At 48.1% G+C, this 19,325-nt stretch overlaps 1 protein-coding gene across 1 annotated transcript in view; it reads left to right on the forward strand.

The window, feature by feature from the left end:
* The window catches only part of LOC103732144 (retinol-binding protein 1), a 23,606-nt gene extending 4,724 nt beyond the window's left edge, over positions 1–18,882 (forward strand). The window contains exon 3 of the mRNA XM_008830667.3: positions 18,694–18,882. Within this exon, the coding sequence (XP_008828889.2) occupies positions 18,694–18,867 (174 nt within the window). The 3' untranslated portion in view covers positions 18,868–18,882. The remainder of the gene's footprint in view (positions 1–18,693) is intronic.
* The last annotated feature ends 443 nt before the right edge of the window (positions 18,883–19,325 follow it).

The following is a 19,325-nucleotide window of genomic DNA, read 5'->3' on the forward strand; positions in this document are numbered from 1 at the left end:
TGCCTGTTCTGGAGTGTAACTTCGGCTAGGGAGGATAATTGTTATAGGAACTGGATTGACTGAGCTGTAGTTTCCACTGTTGAAGTGAGATCCCGTCTGAGGTCCTCCATTTCTTGAGAAAGATGCTGGGTTGAGATCAGGGTGTGTCCCAAGCCTCCGGCCGCGAGTCCTGTGGCTGCCACTGATGCCACCAGGCTAACTCCTACCAGGACTGCCAAGGTGGCTGACCTCTTTGTTCTGGTTCCTTTTGTCCCTGTGGATAAGACATCATACACCTCTCCTGGTACGTATAGGGCTAGTTTGGGGATGGATGAGAATGACTGGAGCACAGGTGTCCTCAATCTGTGGAGAGATGCAGGAGATTTTGGAAGAACAGAGAAAGAGCAGTCCCGAGGTTAGAGCAGTATCTTCCTTAATTGTGACATTTCAGCTTGATGAGTGTGGGCACTTAGAGGTTTGTGGAGTCCAACACTCTGTTTTGTTAAGAAAAAGGGGAGGGGCAGGCATGGGCCCCTGTACTAGAAGTTCCCGAGAACACTGAGTAGTTGCCTGCGGAGTAACATTGTAAACTGAGAGAGGGAGGAGACGTGAGCCCTGCAGGCACTTCATGGCACTTCCTCTCCTGTGTCCTAGACTGGGAAGGGGAAGACAAGAGGAAGAGGTTCAAAGCAACCAGCCACACTGTAATGTGAATAGGGCAAAGGTGCACTCCTATTTGGTCTGGGAGATCACAGACAGCTCCTCTATCAAGTTAAGTCTGAGCTGAGGCTGGGAGGACAGACAGGAAGTATCAGGTAAACAGGAAAGAATGAAAGGCAGGCCAAGGGCAAGAAAATAATGTCTGGTAAATGTTATTTCAGACCTGTTTCTTACCAGTTTCTGAGCTTATCTTTGTAGTCAGAGGGGCAGCGAGATTTCCTGGGTGCTCAGGCCAGTGAAGGAGGGTGGCACATCTGTGGGCCTTTGCACCCTCATGCATGGTCGAGGCACAGGACTGACGGGGTACAGACCTGTGGACAGGAGAGCAGTGGTCAGGGGAGGTCTCCAGGAGGCCAGATGAGCAGAGTCTTGAAAGACAAGTGAGAATGACAGGCAGGGGGGCCTAAGCGAGGAGGGGCTAAACCAGTCAAGCATACCATGCACACTGAGGCCCTAGGCCTCACTAGGCCGGGAAAGGCCCAGGTGAAAGGGAGCGATGGAGGTGAGAGTGTCATGGTCTTTGCAATGGCTTGTATGTGGCTGGAGTATAAAATGTGGCAGATGGAGAGGATAAGGACCTGAGAGGGAGCCTAAATATGACCTCAGCAGGCACTTAGTGGGGTATCCTTACTGAATGAGGTGTGGCCAGGCAGACATTCTTCTGCAAAGGGCCAGAGGCTGCTGGCCTCTTCCTTGGGAGCTTTATCTATAACTTTATCTACTAGAGCTGCAGGCAGAAGGTGGGGTCCGGCCTACAGATGTATTTTATTTGGCCTGTACAATGTTTGGAAAATCTTAGGGCCAGTTGTCAATGGGAGCCAAGGACTCTAAGATTTCACAGAAAAAGAAATTCCTATTTCTGACTGTTCTGCGGGGGGGAAAAAAAAAGAGCTGAAAACACTGGGCTTCCTTTCATCCCTCTACAGTGTAGCTCTTCGGGCATCTGTCTGTCCCCCCACTATGTAGACCCCTGGGCTTCCATCTGTCCTTTCTGTCCCTCCACTGTGTAGATCCTTGGACACTCCGTTTTTCCCTTTGGCAGCTTGCTACCATCCTCACCCGCCTGTTACCTGAGGCTTAGGGTCACTCAGCCATTTGTCTTCTTTACTCTGCCCTGATGCTGTGGAGAAGGGCAGCTTCTTTCAATACTTTCACCTGTACAAAAAGCTGAAAAGCACAAATTGAGGTACAGAGCACCATGGGCCACCAGGTCTAGTACCTCATCTGCCACCATGGACATGGCAATCCGTGTCTTGAAACATCTGAGTTGTCCATGTGGCACTGGATCCCTCGGTGGCCTGGATGTTCAATCTGGTTGGTGGAGATTCTTCAGGACCACTGCACAGCAGGAGCCTCATCTGGTGGATGTGTAGAAAGGCTGGGTGGGCTCATCAAGCACAGGGACGTCCCCACTGCCCACAGCCTCCTTCATCCATTACTGTGCAGTATCAGACAGGAGACCCACCCACAGGGCTTTGTCAGGGTGTGGCTCAGGCAGAAGGGTACCCTGTGTCCTGAAATCCGTGTTTCCTACTCCCAACCAAGACAGTCCTCAGGAATCATTCAGGCCTTCGTCCCCGGTTCCCTTGAGAGTGAGTGGCTTCTGTGGGCAAACACTGAGCCTCAGCTGGGAACCAGCAGTAAAGTCTACATGCTGGTGGCAGCAGGGCCATTTGTCATCCCACAGTGGACACCAGGTCAGGGTTTCCCTGGAGGAGGCTGCTTTGTTCGCTCAGGCCTGGCACCGCCTCCCCTGGCTATGGTCTCCCTTGGAATCCAGCATTGAACTCGGGATGACCCCTCTACGAGGCCTGCCTTCCACTCCCAGCCCTTGGCCCACTGCCACTTTCTTTGTTTTTGTTATAAAAGGGAAGGCGGAAAAAATGAAATAGCACAAGAGTACAGAAAGAGCTCTTCCTCTTGGCCTATTCCCACCCCTCCAGAGGTTATCACTGCTACAATTTCTGGTGAATCTATCCGGAAATCCTTGTTGCATATATAAGCTAGCTACCAGTTCATCAACTGGCCAATATAACTGTCTAAAGCTAGAAGGGAGGAAGGAAGGAGATGGGAGAGGGGAAGGAAAGGAGGGAGGAAGGAATGAAGGCCAGAAAGAAGGAACAGAGGGAGGGAGGGAGGGAGGGAGCGAGGGAGGGAGGAAGGAAGGAAGGAAGGAAGGAAGGAAGGAAGGAAGGAAGGAAGGAAGGAAGGAAGGAAAGGAAGGGAGGGAGGGAGAAAGCACTCCATTTTTCTGCCTTTTCACTTGTGATATTTTTTAGGCACCCCTCCTTATCAGTACTTAAAGATTTTCTAAATCTGTTTTTTAAACCGTCTGTGTTTCCTTCCCCTCCCTAACTTCCTTACAAACATCCATTTATTGTTCATGCAGTCAGCCATCTAATTATATATAGCAGTACATGATATCCACCAAGTGGCTATTAGCACTCTGGTTTAACTCTTGCCAGCTTTCTGATCCTGTTTTTGACCCATTAAAGAGACCTCTTAGCTCCTTTGCTAACACCGTGCCAATGGCTAAACTAATGCCCCCGGGCGCAGAGCTCAAATGCTGTTGGATTTTTGAGCCTTCTGAGAGCCACCCCTCCCAGACCAGGCCCTAGTATTCAGCTGGGTCTTTTCCAAGACTGCTTCACAGGATCTCTTTTATGTCCTAAAGTTCTCCAACCTTTGAAAGCAGTGTCAGCAGTGCGCTTTTTAGGATTACAAAAAGAAGAATTAAAGTAACGAAACAAAATCCACAAAGCAGCTTTCAGAACTCACATGGTTTGTTAGATTAGGAGTTTCGCTGAGTGGGAGGAAGGGAAAATAGTATCTTCAGTCTTCGCTGTGCCTGCACTGAATGCTCTTCCCATTGTTCCCCCTTTGGTCTTCGGCAAATGCTGTCCAGCAGGTATCATTTTACCTGTGTCGTAGACGAAAATCTGAGGCTCAGATAAAGGGCCTCTTTAGCCCAAGTTCACCCAGCTAGCTGGTGGCAAAGGACAGATTCTAACTGATGTGTTTCTAAAAATGTCTACCACACGGTGTGACACCTCAGTCCTCCTTGTGAGGTGAGCACAGAGGACTGGTGGGATCAGCAGGCCTGCGATGAGGAAGAAAAGTTGGAGTTATAGTTAGCACAGCTGGGTCCACTCCTCTCCCCCACGCCTAACTACACTGTGAGCACAAGCGATTAGATACAAGGCTTATGCTTCCACGTTTACAGGAGTCTTGCAGGGTCAGTACTGAGGACCATAGAGAGTATATGCTGCCTTTGTAATGCTGCCGTACTACGTGCAGAACAGGCCCAGGGCCCCTGCTGACACCTCAGAGTGAGGGGCAAGGCACACCCACCTATATTGTGTTTGTCAGGTATTTATTGAATGAATTATAGATGTTTGATTTTCTGGCCACCATTGTTTCCCCATCACCCCACCCAAAGATGCATCTCCTTTTTGGGGTGGGTATGCCCATGTTCTGGGTCCTGGTATCACAGCACACTGCTTCTCCTGTGATGGGTTCTTGCTGCCAGGGTAATGCATGGGATCCAAGCTGGTCCTATCACACCCTTTTCTAGGATTTAATTTGAGGACCATGGGAGAGAGGTGATTTCTGTTTGTTCCCTCAGAGATTAATAATACACTTGTGTGACATAAGCCCCAGGGTCTCTGAGGACGGGGCCTGCACCCTACCTTCTGACTTTCCATGGCTAGGTGGAGAAATCCAAGAGAAAAAAAAAAACTAAGATTAGGTCAGAGAAAGGGGGAGAGAGAGAGAGAGAGAGAGAGAGAGAGAGAGAGAGAGAGAGAGAGAGAGTGTTTTTTGTAGTTTATTATTAGAGGGAAGAGAGAGAGAGAGATTAGAGGGTTATTAGAGTTCCCAACACTAATATCGTTTTCCATATAGCTAAGCTGGTACGTCCCTTTCTTTCCCACTAAGCTCTTTGAACTGGTTTCCTATTCTTTGTGCCTGGAAACATCCCAAGACACTCAGACTCCAGAGATGGTGGGCTAACCAGGTAAGTCATTAGAACTGTAGTTCTTGTACACTGGAGCCTGTCCTGTCCCAAAGGTCTAGGGAGTGTAGGGCCTGAGTGCTTATCTTTCTAACACGCTCCCAGATGCTACTTGTCTTGTTGGTTCAAAGACCCTGCTATTGATATTGTAAGAAGAAAAGTAAGGAGGCAGCTGGCCAGGCCCAGGCTCCCGTGACATTTTCATTGTCATCCAGTATAATAATTCTCTACTGTGGTTAAACATAGTCCTGAGGTGTACAAGAGTGTGGAGAGGTGCAGTTCTGTCCTTTGGGGAGCAGGGACAGGAACTGCCTGTGGACAGCAGTCTTGCAGAGGACCATGATCGTTTGTAGTTGAGGGTCCAAGTAAGTAGTGCCAGAAGCACGTGAGGCTGAAGAGGTAGAGTGTGATGGCCCTGTATGCACTGAATAGACGGGCGATGACAGAGCAGTTCAGAGCTTGGCTGCGATTTGGCTGAGGGTTGGAATCCTGCTTCCACCTTCCAGCTGTTTCCTCAGAGAAAGTACCTTATCCCTGGAGTCCCTTTGTTTGCCTTTGTAAAGAGGAACCAAGGTCAGTACCCACCTATGGGATTGTGAGGATGAAATGTAGTAATGAATTATTTCTAGGTTTTTGTTGCAGAGCAGTAAACCACCTTGAAAACTCATACCTTAAAGCAAGTTATTTATTTTGTTCACAAATCTGGGCAAAGCTCAGAGGGGCAGCTTGTCCCTGCTGCCTCCTGTCAGCTGGGAGCTAGAGATTCTCTTTCCAGATGGCTCACTTATACTCACCCTCCCATGGCAGGTTCCAAGAATCAGTCTCAAGAGAGAAAGGCAGACATGTGTGACATTTTTATGGCCTCTGAAGGCACTGTGTTAGTCAGTTTTCCGTTATTGTAACAAAATACTTGAGCTGATCAACTTAAAAAGAGGAAGGGTTTCTTTGGCTTACAGTCTTGTTAAGTTTTAGAAGTTCTACCTTCCAGGCAGCGTAGGCTGGGAGCCAAACCTTTAATGGACAGGCCTTGGGGGCACTTAAACTCTGCATAACAGGTCTCTTGTACTGTTTTGGTAGAAGTAATCACAAAGGCTTGCCCATCTTCAGGAGAGGATGCAGGCTCCATAACCTAGCAGGGCTCCAGACAAACACTAGGGTAGCTGATTCCTTAAAACAGTTCTGCATCCTAATTCTGATAAGCTGTTACCGCAGTGCCTGGCCCATTGTGAGTGCACAGTGGGTCTGGAGCATGATTCTTTGGCTAAACTTTGTAGGTCTATCCAGATAAGGCTGTTTTGTTTCTGACTAATCTCTGTAAGACTCTGTGGGGGTGGGGTGGGAGAGGAGCAGCGGGTGGTGCCCAAGCCTGTCCTTTGTAGTAGGGTGGAGATTTCTCACCTCCCTGAGCCCAGCTCTGGAGACTTTCATGTGGGCAGGAGAGACTAGGAACCCTGGGGGAAAACTGCGTGCACTGGGATAGCTGAGCCTTCACCATTGGCTCTGCATTTCCTTTCAAGTCCCAAAGAGATCCCTCTGAATAGCCAGAGGGGCTGCTTTCCACCTCCAGGTCAGTGCCTCCCTCCTGTGGGTCTTCAACCTCCTAGGACCTCTGACCCTTCATGTCATTCTGTCTTCTGGCTGCACAAAGCTAGAACCAGAAGAGGTAGGTAGGCCAGAGCCCACCAAGCATCAAAACGTTTGTTGATAGCTACTGCTAGCCTACCTATTGCTAGAGAAAGAATAGCTGAGGGAGTTCGTGCCTTTCTTTGGACAGCCACCCTGTGGCCAGTTGTCTTCTAGAAACCAGGTCATCCACCTCAGTCCTACTGTGGACTTTTCCCTTGGGTCCAGGCGTTTACTGATATTTTTGACTTGATGGAAGACTCCCCTGAGAGCAAGGCCTATGTCCAAAGCACTTTTGTAATTATCTGATGTGTGAGTTAAGCTGTACAGCAGTGCTTGGTACACAAACGTACACACACACACACACACACACACACACACCTGCCCCATGAACTCGATCATGTAGTCTGAAATCCTCCACTAGAGTGTATTCATATTGGTTAAATATTCAGACTTCTCTAGGTGTTTCCATTAGCATACAGACACCCTAGTTTGGTACTTCTAACACAAAAGAGTACATCTTTCCTCTTTCCTTCCTTCTTCCCTCCTTCTTCCCTTCTAACACCACCAACCCTCTTTCTCATTGCTTTTCTGATCTGAAGGACCGAGGACAATGTAGAGATCCTCTGGGAAAGAACTGTAAGCCATACAGAAACGAAGATAGGGATGGCAGAAACTCGGGCTTCCAAACCATCTTTCCCACTTTTACAATGAAACTGGCCTGCACTCAAGCGTGTGTGTCAGGGGGTGGGGGGTGGGGGGTGGATCCTGTCTGACAGTGCGCCGTGAGTCATAAAATTACCTTACTCTTTTACTCAGACATCCCACGTATGGGGTTACATTCCAGGAAAATCATTCAAAAGGAAGAAAAAAAAAAGATTTTACAAAGGTATCTTTGCAGCACCTTGATAAAAATCAACAACAACTCTCCTAAGTACAGCCCCGAGGGCTATGGTTTGGCAGTCCTGCCTACACACTGTCCAGGGCCCCCCCCCCAGAGCAGCCCCCCAGAGCAGGCCCTCCCCTACTGTTTTATAGACCAGGAACCAAGGCTCTGCCAGGGTCCTATAACTGCTTAGCTGTTGCCTCAAGTTTTGGCTTCAGATATCTCTGACTCCTGGTTTTGTGTGGTTTGTAGAACAAGCTGTCTCCTGCTGGCTTCCTAAGTGCCAAATAATCATGGGTGGTCAGAAAGACTGGCTTTTTAACTCCATAGACCGCTACATAGCCATGTAAGTGATTGCTGTGAAGATAAAAGTGTTTATTCCAAGGATTCTGCTTCGAGTTCCAAGGATTCTGCTTCCAAGGATTCTGCTTCGTAACATCTTCCCCTTCCCCCTTTCACACTGCTCTGAATATCTTGCCTGCAATAATAACAACAATAATAACAATTAACATCTCTTGTGCTTGCTATGTGCCGGCCTCAGCACTTCCCACGGACTGTTTCATTTAATTACCGCAGATTCTTCGCAGTGATCTTCCTTCTGCCATCCTCAACACACAGCCCACCCTTCACATGCTCGAAAAGGAAGCTGATCCCGCTGTTCCCCAGCTTGACACCCCCAAGGAGCCCCAGTGCTGACTACCCTTACCCATCTGGATGCCCAGCGCCTGCCTCTCAAGCCCCACTCACTAGCTCACACCTTGAGTGCCTAGCCCCATCCCATGTGCGGGTGCCTTCAGGTTCCATCTCTGATCACTCCCCTGGGATGATCTCTTTGCTGCCTCTCTTTGGAAGGATGTTAGAGAGCCAGCCTAGGCTTACCCGCTTTGTCGGCCTTCTGAATTTCCCTTTCCGCCATCATGCTTCCTTTTGCCTCTACCTCCCTTTCTGCAGATGTTTCTCTTAGGACACTTGCGACACTTGTTAACATAGCTGAGATTCTAGGCAACAAGGATCCATATACCTCTGTGTCTCCAGGACCTTGCACCGTGGATTCCAATGTATTTGTTAAATGAGTGTTCGGTGAAAATAGAGTAACGTAAAAGGTAGTCAGTCATTGGCTGTATCACTACATGATCAACTTTAATCCAATTTAATAGTGGCTTATGTTTGCCAGGTATTTCCCCTACACCAGGCATTCTTCTAAGTACTTCCCATGCTTTATTTTTTTAATCCTCACAACAATTCAATATGAAGGTGCCCAAACCCTCCTGTATTGCCATTGAAGAAAATAAATTGCAAAACAGAAATATAAGCAGCTCTTGGAGCTGAGATTTGGAGCCAGGCAGTGCAGCTCCAGGTGGTTACCAAGGAGAAATGTGACTATTATCGTAAGGGGTCAGAGCTCTGGGTTGATTCATCTATGAGCTTTGGGGACCTGGAATGCCGTGTCCCTTGATGAAGCTGCGGTGGTACAGAATGACCTCACCAGCGAAGGAAATGAGGTCTGATTTGCCAACCACGAAGGCCACAGGGCTGGCTGAGAAGCCCAGAGTTAAGGAAGGCAACTGTCCCTTAACCTTTTCATCTGTGCCTTACTTACCCCTCTGAAGGGGGAGCAGTCTGACTGAGTCATGACGGGTCAGCTCTAGAGCCAGACCTCCTTTTTGAATCTCATCTCTGTACAAACTAGCTAGCCATAGGAAGTGACTTCCCTCTCTCTGAGTCTCTGCTAGTCGGAGAAATAGGGGTAACTAGAAAGTCATGGGCACCTGCTTCTCAATGAAAGTTAAATGATGAATGAATGGTGTATGGGGAAACCTGCAGGGTGGTCCTTCATGGGCAAGGGCTGTTACTATTACTCCACTCACCCTGCTGTGATAAATTCTGCAGTGATCACGTGTGAAGGGACACCTGGCCATCTGGGAAGAAGTAGCAGGGTTAGAAGATACCTAGGAACATGTGACCTGCACTGAGACACATATTTCAGTTGGTACTGTGTTCTCTGATAGGGCTCATAACCCACTTGCAATGAGGCAATAGAGGCTCAGCACGGTGGAGTAAATGACTTGGGGTCACCTTACCAGAAAGAGGTAGAGGGGGATGAGCCATAGTTCCCTGGCTGTCATGGCCTCAGGCTTCAGCTATTGGACACTGTTGTACAGCCTCAGGATCCGTGCTGGAAGATGGCCACATGGACAGTGGGGATAGGCTATCGACTCAGAATCTGAGAGAAGGGGATTAAAACTGATCCATACTCCTTGGCCTGGGTATGATGCCTAACTTCTTAGATACTTGAAGTTAGGTCACTCCTGTGGCTAGTCCATTCTATAGAATTATTTTGTGTTTTATTCTTCTGGAAAGGTAAGCAGAGGCAAGAGGCTCCCATGGAAGACTCAAGGCCTTTGTGTCCCTCTGAGTACCCAGTTGGGATATCCCCTCTTAGATCCCTCTTCCTCCATCTCTCACTCCCTGCTTCTAGTAATCCCCACTGCCTTGTGCTGGAGGACCTGGTATGAATTTGATGCCTAGTACTGAGCTTGGGGACCAGGGACCAGAAAGGTCGGCACCTGGACTTCCCATGGAACCAGGATTGGTTGGCTGGAGCTCTGAAGACGTGAAATGACAAAGAAGGGAGGTTGTAAGCCTTCTCCCTAGTAAGTTCTGTGTTGAAGTACCAGGTCCAGCCTCATAGAAAAAGTCATGCTTCCGGGTGTGGTGCTACATGCCTTTGATCCCGGCACTAGAGAGGCACAGGCAGGTGGATCTCTGTGAGATCAAGGCCAACCTTGACTACATAGTTCCAAGCTAGCTGGGGCTACAGGGAGGCCCTGTCTCAAAAACAAAAAACAAACAAATAAAAGGTCATACCAAAAAAGTCCAGCCAGGTCAAACCTGCTTAGAGTTTTCTCCACATAGCCACTGCTCTGTTGATCTGCCTGCATTTACCACATGGTTCCTTTTGTCTGGAATCCCTTGTTCCCCTTCTTCCCACTTCTGCTTCTTAACAGAACTTGCTGGCTTTTCCTGGCATCAGTTCTAGCATTATTCCTGGCCACACCTCCAGGAAGTCTTCCCTGATGGGCCTCTGCCCATATCAGACTGATGAGGCACCTTCGTACTTCCAAAGCTCCAGCACATCTGACTACCAAGGACCTACCATTCTACAGGAAGTCTAGTCTTCCTGTCTCCTTCCCTCTTGTCTCAACCTCCTGCTCTCCAGAACCCACAGCTAGTGTGCAGGAGGTTGTACGGGGGTGAGGATCATGACTACTGAGTGCTGTTCCCTACAATGCCATGCAAAGGCTCAGCTGAGACCAGGGACTGCTGAGCAGTCACTGAGGGAGCTCACCAGTTTTATGGCTGGGTGACCTCAGCCCTCAGTCTCCACATTTATAAAGCAAGAAAGATCAGATGTGATGTGCCTGTACCCCGCTTAGTACCCTGCCTGGCACATTCTGAGTACCCACCCCTGGTGACGATGATGGTGAACATGACAGTGATGCCATTCCTTCACCAGAAAGTTTCCTTGGAAGCCTGGGCTGGGTGCCACAGGCCTATGACCTGCAGCCGTTCCTCCCACCTCCTCCTCAGAACTGCGGCCTCGGTGGGAGCCCTAGTACTCCAGTGGTTTCACTTAATTCTAGGCTTCCTTTTGTGAATGATGAAGGGGAGGTAACGTGTCAAGATTATTAATCTGAACATATTTTCACTGTTTGTCCCAAGAATCATGTTATTATGTGCTGTGAACATCTTCATGGTAGAATTGCATTCTTTCGGGCCCTCAAAGGCCTTGTTGTGGCTATATTTGTTCATAGTAGCTGTTTTTAGTGGTCTTTATGGCTCTAATTACTCATTCACATTTTAAAGCCTTATTAATTTAGTTTTAATCTGGTTTCACAGTGAGTTGGTTTTTCCCGTGAATGTGCTGACTTTAAGTAATTGCGAGTCCCCCAGAATGAACCAGAGGAGAAGAGCCACTGTACACCCACTGGGCTTCTCAGCCAGGGAGAACTGACTGCAAGTTAAGGCTCAGCCCTAGTCCTTAGGCGGCAGGCTGGTTATTTACAGAAGCTTAATTTTTATCAGCTCCAAAACTTGAAGACTAATGAAACATTGTGTCAGGCTCACAGCACACCTCCTGGCCCTTGGTGTGTTAAATCTTTTCTGCCCTTCCCACCCAGCTGTTTAACACCCTGAGAGAGAGAAACACATGCTAAAATCAAACTGTAGGAAGAAGGGCCAGTTTGTATCTCTTTTGTTTGTTTGTTTGTTTGTTTGAGGCAGGGTCTCCCTGCAGTCCCAGATGGCCTGAAACTCACTATGTAGACCAGGCTGACCTTGATCTCACAGCGATCCACCTACCTCTACCTTCTGAGTGCCACATACAAGGCTTCAGTTTGCAGCTTTTAACAATTCACAGGATGCACGCAAAGAGCTAACTGACTGTCTGGGCTTTGACTTCTACCCCCAAATCTAAAGCGCAGAGATGCTGGGCTCAGAGCTGGGTCGGGCCTGGTTCTGGAGCTTATAGGCAGAATTCCCATAGCCGAAGCCTCTGCTTACAGCCTGCCTCTGGAACCACAGAGACAAGATTTGGTCCAGAGGTGGGTTCATGACGAGAGGGCCTGATAGGTCAAGTGTGGAGGGATAGAAGTACTTGGTCATCCCTTACTCTTTGGAGTGAGGGTTTGGGAGTTTGTGGGAGCAGTAATGAATGTCTTACGTTTTCTGAGAGCCACATTGAGTATCACCATTTGTAAGTCATGTCAGGTCACTGCCAACAGACAGTTCCATTTAGTGTGAATTGTCTGTCACCAGTACTTGTCATCTCTAAGGGACAAGGGAGCATTAAGACATCTCTGAGACAGGGTCACTCAGGCTGCCTGTGGGAGTCGGGCTTTCTGTGTCATTAACCCCATGCAGCAGGTCCAGGCAAGGTTTCTGAGTGTTTGAGGAGCTAGATAGTGGCTTTTGAAATGACAGTCCCTTGTCATAGTGCTGTAACGTGGTCTTCACTCATCTCTTAGCACACAAAGACGTGTGGATTCTTATTTTTTAATACAAATAAATACTTTTAGTCAACAAAGTAGTGTTTATCTTTTTCTTGATTGCAGACTTTCATACAGTGTATTTTGATCATATTCAGACCCCCATCTCCAGTCCCGCCCCACTACTCCCCACCCTAATTTCACGTCCTCTGTTATTATCTGTCCTTCTGTAATTTGTTTTTAATTTCTTTGTTTTTTAAAAGCCTACTGAGTCTGTTCTGTGCTTCCTACATGCTCCTGGGTGTGGGTCTATGCCCTGGAGTCTGGACAACTACCAAGCATCACACCAATAAGGAAAACTGATTGTCCCTCTTCCAGCCTCTATCAGTTGACAGAAAAATTAATCAGGCTTTGCTTATAAGCAGCCACCCTGACTCTAGCCCATCTGTACCTCCTGTGGTCTGTGGCGTGAGAATTTCTGCTGAGCAGCTGAGTGGCATGTGGCCATCCCCTCCTTGTTCTTGGATGTATCTGGCCTCCATTTCCAAGGTAAAGCCCCTGAGCCCAAAGTGAGGTTGTGATAGCAGTTCATGTCCATCCACCCCCTAAGCCTTGGCTTCCCCTGAGCTTCAAAAGCCTCCGGAATTTCCTCCATCAGCCCAGACTGATTGGGCCAATCTAGGAAACTGGATCAGATGACCTCTAAGAGCCTTTCTGATCAGGCATTCAAAGATGTCTGGCTGCCAGCTTCAGAGGAAGGTCGTGGAAGAAGTTAGGGTAGGCTGTCAGAAAACTTACCTTCTGTGTCACGAGGAAATGGGTTGCTCTTACCCTCCCCACCACCCCTTTCATTTCATTTGCGTGGTTGTCCTTTTCTATGACTCCTCCCCTTTTCTATGACTTGTTCCAAGGTGTGTTAGTCAGACCTTGACTCACTGAGACAACTACCTGGGAAAAACTTAAAAGGAGGGTTTCTCGATTTTGGCTAACAGTTCCTGAAGGTTCAGTCCACAGTTGCTTGTTTCCATGCACTTGAACAAAACATCATGGAGGTGGGAAGGTTTGACAGAAACCTGCTTTACCTCCTTACAAACAAGAAGCAGAGAGAAGGGACCAGGGACCAAATACAACCTTCGAGGGCATGACCCCAGTGACCCACTTCACTTCCATCTCCTAAAACAGCACCAGTGGGGAACCAAACTTTCAACAGGTGAGCCAGTCGGGGGCATTTTATATACAAACCATAGGGTGAATGTGCCTTGGTTTTGTGTTTTGTTTCGCTTGTCTGGCTGAACTACGCCCCCACCCCCGCTTAGGCTAAATATGAACTTATGGGAAATGACTGCTCTGTTTCCATAGGACACACACCTTAAAAAGGGCAGCCCTGATTAAAGAACAGAAGTAATAAAGTGGGAGAACTGAGCCCGTCACAGTTACCCATCAGGAAACTCCAAGAGGAATGTTGGTTTAAACACAGACTGAAGTTGAGGATAAGCATTCCCCACAGATCCCCCCAGGGGCTGCCACCCCTGCAAGGCTCCCCTTAAATCCAGCTCTCCTTAAAGGAGAAGAAACTTCAAAATAATTTCACCCTGTGAACAGCATACCCATCATGGGCTGCTGTACCAATCTGCAACTTAAAGTATTTCAGTGGTTGGTCATCTTCCTGTAGCAAACCCCGTCTAAACTCCAGGTGTCACGCTCCATCTGATGTTCTCAGCTTCCACTACTGGATGAGTGCAATACAGATGGAGGGGTGTTAGGAGGGAGTAGGGATCAGGAGTCAGTGTACATGGCAACTAAGCCTTCAGGCCTCTTTAACCCAGAGGATGGCCCAAAAAGTTGCCAAAACCACCTTAAATGCCCTTCCTGATGGTTCTACTGAGTAGATCAAAACCATGGGACAAAAAGAGGCTTGAAGTTGTGCTCCAGGTCATGGGCTGTGACTTCCAACTTGGCACTGTGGCCTTGTCTGTCCCCCACCCCTACAGACATCTTTGTTTCTCCCTGTTCTTGGTTCCTACAGCACTAGCTTTGCTTGTCTTTGGTCCTTAGCCACCTGCCCAAAATATTCCTACTTTTTAAAAGTCAGGTGGGGACAAGAGCTATCCTGGGTGCCTAGCCCCGACCTCTTGCTGATCACAGCATCTACAACCCTAGGCCCTCATGGCCTGGCCTGTCTCTGCCCTTTCCTGTTATGATTTCTTTACTGACAGAAGCCTTTAGGACCTCACTCTGACTCCCAGTACCCATACCTAGAAATGGCTGGACTGAACTGAAGGGGACCCTTCCCAGGGGCTGCTCAGAGTTGTAGTCGGATGCGTATATTATTCCTACAGCCCCCAAAACTTTTATTTTTTCTAAGGTTTTTATTTGTTCTAAACATGATGTGGTGTGTGCCTTTAATCCCACACTTGGGAGGCAGAGGGTAGCAGATCTCTGTGAGTTTCAGGCCAGCCAGGGCTACATAGTGAGATCCTGTCTCAAACATATATAGTTCTGGCTGGCTTAGAACTTGCCCCAGTCCTTTTCCCTCAACCTCCCAAGTATTGGGATCACAGGTGTGAGACACCACACCCAACTTCCCCAAAGACTGTATCAGATATCTGCCAGGTGCCTTGCCATGGAAAACACGAGGGCCTAGGCCACACAAGGCCCATATTCCAGGCTGGGTGACTCTGATAAAGTCATATAACCTCTCTGAACTCAATTGTCCCTCTATATCTACTATAGATGAAAGTAATCTCTGCTCTGTCAGTTACCCAAGATGAGAGGAGAAGACAGGATATCAATGACAGACCTCTTCCCCTTAAGAGGGCCAATGTGTAGGACTCTTAGGAAGACTTAGATACACCCAGGTATCTGAGTGCTAGAAGGACCATCGATAGATCACTGTGCCTGGTATTCTGCCACCAGATAGCCATTGAGCTAAGGTGTTACTATTGTTTATATCCAGACATGCCACTCAATCTGGCAAGGATGACACAGCCACCCAGAGGCAGAAGTCTGACTTATCTTAATGAACATCTCAGTCACAGTCACTCTGACATTGGTATTGGAGGGTAAACAGGTATAAGTCTGCGGAGATCAAGTTGGCATGCTCATTAAAAGCTTTACAAATCTGCACATGATGTGATGTGACAGTTCTGCCTCTGGACATATGTCATAGGAAAATAATGTGTTCAAAACTATGTGTTCAAGAAAGTCTTATTTATACTAGCACAGAGTTATAAAGTACTTAAATGTCCAAGAATAGGTAATCGGCTGCATAATGGTGTGTATGCTCAATAAGATACCAAGCACCACAGGGGCCAGCCTCACCCCCCCCCACAGGCCCCCAGGGGCTCCTCACTTGGCTGGAGTTCCTGCTTTTCCTGTCTTAAAATCTTAATCATTTTTGAATAAGAGTTCCTCATTTTCATTTTATGCTTGCAAATTATGTGGCCATTTTCTGACTGTTACATAACAATTAAAATAGCGCTTATGGAGAATATTTGTTGAAGTGGAAATTGCCTCTAATAAATAAAGAAATGAGGACATAAAAGCATCAATGATGCAGTGTTAATTTTCTGAAAACAGTAATATATGGGTGCATTGATAGAAGACGGGACAGAAATAAACCAGAACGTTAGGTGATTATCAGTGAAGAGCAAGATTGCATATACTGGTTTTGTTACTCTTTTCTTCTTTCCCAATACAGAGGATCTGACTGTGCTCACTGATTAACTTTTCTGGAAGAGGCAAAGCTGCACCTGAGAACAAGTCTGATTGTGCCTCTGATGGAGTCAGTCCTTCCACTGCAGAGTATATTTCTGTACAACGCAGGAAGATCAGTTGCTGAGGATGGATTTCTCGATCTCTCTCCCCATCACAGGCTTAGATGACATAGCCAGGGCCTGGCTTCTTGCCACATTTGGGGTTTAAGATCAATACCCATGGCAGTCTCATTGGACAAAGACCACACTGTATTCTAACTGGGTGATGGGGCCTTCTCAAGACATGTACCCCCAAGTGAGTCTCTGAATCAGGGAGAGGAGTCAACCCCAAGTCCTCTTGTGCCCCTCACCCCCTGTAAACCACCTCCAGGAGGTGAGGTCAAATTTAGTATTATGCAAGGTAAGGCACACTTGGCTCCATCACCTTCTTCCTGCATGTCTCTCCAAGGGTTGTAATATGTTCATATGTTCATGTGCATGAGTGTAGGTTTATACGTGCCATGATGTTCATGTGGAGGCCAGAGTCCTCTCCTCCCACTTTATTTGAGACACGATCTCTCTCATTCACTGCTACTTACACCAGGCTACCTAGCGCACAACTGCTGGCCATCCTGTGTCCACCTTCCATCTCCCAGGAGGAGCACACTGGGATTACAGACATGTGCTCTACTGTGTGCAGCTGTTGATGCATGGGTTCTGGGACTCCAAACTCAGGTTGATCAGTCTTCTGCAGCAAGCACTTTACCCACCAAGCTGTCTCCCTAGCCCTCTTTTTTATAATATGTGTAGGTTGTGTACATGTGTGTGGGTGCATATGCGTGTGTATACATACATGCGGCCAGAAGTCTAACTTGGGAGTTCATCCTCAGGAGTGCCATCCACCGTTTTTTTCTGTTTCCTATTTCAGTTCCTCCCCTCCCTGCCCCTCCCCTCCCCTCCCTTTCCCTTCCTTCCTTTCAAAAGAGTCTTAGGCTAGACTCCTAAAGATCTTCCTATCTCTGCTTTCCCAGCACTGGGATTACAAGCACATACCATCACTGGCCTTTTTACATGGGTGCCAAGGATCTCACTCAGGTTCTCCTGCATACAAAGCAAGTTCTTTACCTACTCGACCTTCTTTCAGATCCCCTCCTGCAGGGCCCATGCTCATTGCTTCCTCTCAACAGCAGAGAGCTGGGAAGAGAGGATGGTACAGCTTGGGTGGGCAGGGAGGAGAAAGGGGAGGTAGTCCTCCAGTGAGACATCCCCACTCCACACCCATTTACCCATTTACAGATTTCTCACCTCCCTCGGGCTGTTTCTGACTATCTGATGCTAAGCTTAGCAGGCAGAGAACAAAGAATCTCAGATCCTGAGCTAGCTAAAGTCAGTCAGTGACCTAATGACAGATGGGAATGTGGGGGCACATAAGAAGTGATAAACTGGGTCAGAACCACACAGCCAGCAAGAGTAAACAGAGTTCTTCCCCTGCGGGGGTGGGGGTGGGGGGTGGGCAGGGACTTAGCCTTCATAGAAAGGCTGTTTATCCAAATAGCTATGTGGGAGAGCTGTGCTGGGCACTTCTGTGCACCCAGCTGTGAGACACAGGTCCTGTTAACACCAAGTAATCACTTATGGCCGTGCTGGGGAGACAGGACTGCACTCCCACAGTTTTTTGAGGCTCCTGTTTCTGGGTGGGTCCCTGCTACTACAATGAGGCTGAACTCTCCCAAGGACTCCTGTCTTCCCCTCCCCATCCTGGCACCTGACAAGGCACACAGAACTCAGGGAAGATGGGGGTTGAGGTCAGGTGTCTTATGTGCTCCTCGGACAGGAGGACCCTACACATAGTTCTTGTCTTGAGTACATGAACCTTATGCTGTCCTGTCTCTGCCTTCATCTCATGACAGTCACCAAGAACCTTTCTCTTTCGGAGCCACCCTTCTTTTGGTGCCTTGCCCAGTGTCTCTTCCCTCCCGGTCCTCCCCTTCCCTGACTCTCCACAGGCCTCCCACAGCAGGGTTCAGTTCCCAGTACCAACCTGATGGTTAACAAATGTCCTTAACTCTAGTTCCAAGGGAACTGACACCCTCTCCTGGCCTCCGTCGGCACTGCGCACATGTGGTACACTTACATACATGCAAGCAGAACACTCATACACATAAATTGTAATTTTAAAAAAGCAGCGTAGTAGTGTGCCAGCTGAGCATGGCACATCCCTTAATCTGGGCTGTAAATAGGAGATTTCAGTCCATGCTACACACAACAGCCATGGAGATTGAGACACGGCTTATAGAGGCAGGCGGCTATTGACTGACAACTGTAGCTGGTTGTTGATACCTGAGGTCATTCTCCCTGAGAGATGAAGCCTCTTTGAGAGCCTTGTGGATGTCCCAAGACCTAGCAAAAGTGGAAGTAACGAATGAATGGATGAATGGTTGCAACATCTGGGGATGCACAGTGTTCTCACAGGAGAGGTTCAGGGAAAGGCTGTGACTGGTGCACACCTACACTGGGCCTGTGTTCAACCCTGTTCTCAACCCTACCTTTATGACATTTCCTCCTCCTAACTACCCTTTTAAATGAAGTGTATGAAGGTTTTCATAAATTTTAAAACCTGATCTGCACACTTTACTAAAAGCATGTGGTGGGTAGGCAGTATTAGGCCGCAAATTTCCTAAACTAAAATTGCCTTGAGCACATCGTGGATTACCAATGGGGGGCCTCTCTCTCTTCCAGCCCCCAAGGGCTACTTTCTCAGGACTGACTACTGTGTTTCTTGCTTTGCAGACCACGGTGAGTTGGGATGGGGACAAACTCCAGTGTGTGCAGAAGGGTGAAAAGGAGGGGCGTGGCTGGACCCAGTGGATAGAGGGTGATGAACTGCACCTGGTAAGTTACCTAGCAAGGGTCAAGCTATGTCTCCAGAGGCCTCATCACCTAAAGGGGTTAATAGACCCTTGAATAAAGCACTACGGTTGGCCATTGCTTCTGCCCTGAAGCTCCTGTTCCAAGGGCCTGAGAGAAATTTGAGAGTGACTTGAAAAACCATATAAATGTGATTTCAAGGTCTAGGCTGACCCAGGGTCCAGTCAGAAGGAGTAGGTGAGGAGGGGCATTTGGTAATCACTAGCAGCAAGCCAAGACCTTCTGCAAGCTCTCTTGAAATAAGAATCAGGTTCCTGAGGCTGGAGAGAAGGTTCAGTGGTTAAGGGCACTGGCTGCTCTTGCAGAGGACCTGGGTTCAGTTCCCAGCACCCACATGGCAGCTAACAACCATCCATAACTCCAGTTCCAGGGCATCTGATTCCCTCTTCTGGCCTCTGTAGACATTCCATGCACATGGTGCATTTACATACATGCAGGCAAAACACTCATACACATAAAATATAAATTAAATTATTTAAAGATTCAGGCTCCTG

The sequence above is a fragment of the Nannospalax galili genome, unplaced genomic scaffold (genome assembly GCF_000622305.1).
Source record: "Nannospalax galili isolate Female #2095 unplaced genomic scaffold, S.galili_v1.0 scaffold7555, whole genome shotgun sequence".
Lineage (NCBI taxonomy): Eukaryota > Metazoa > Chordata > Mammalia > Rodentia > Spalacidae > Nannospalax > Nannospalax galili.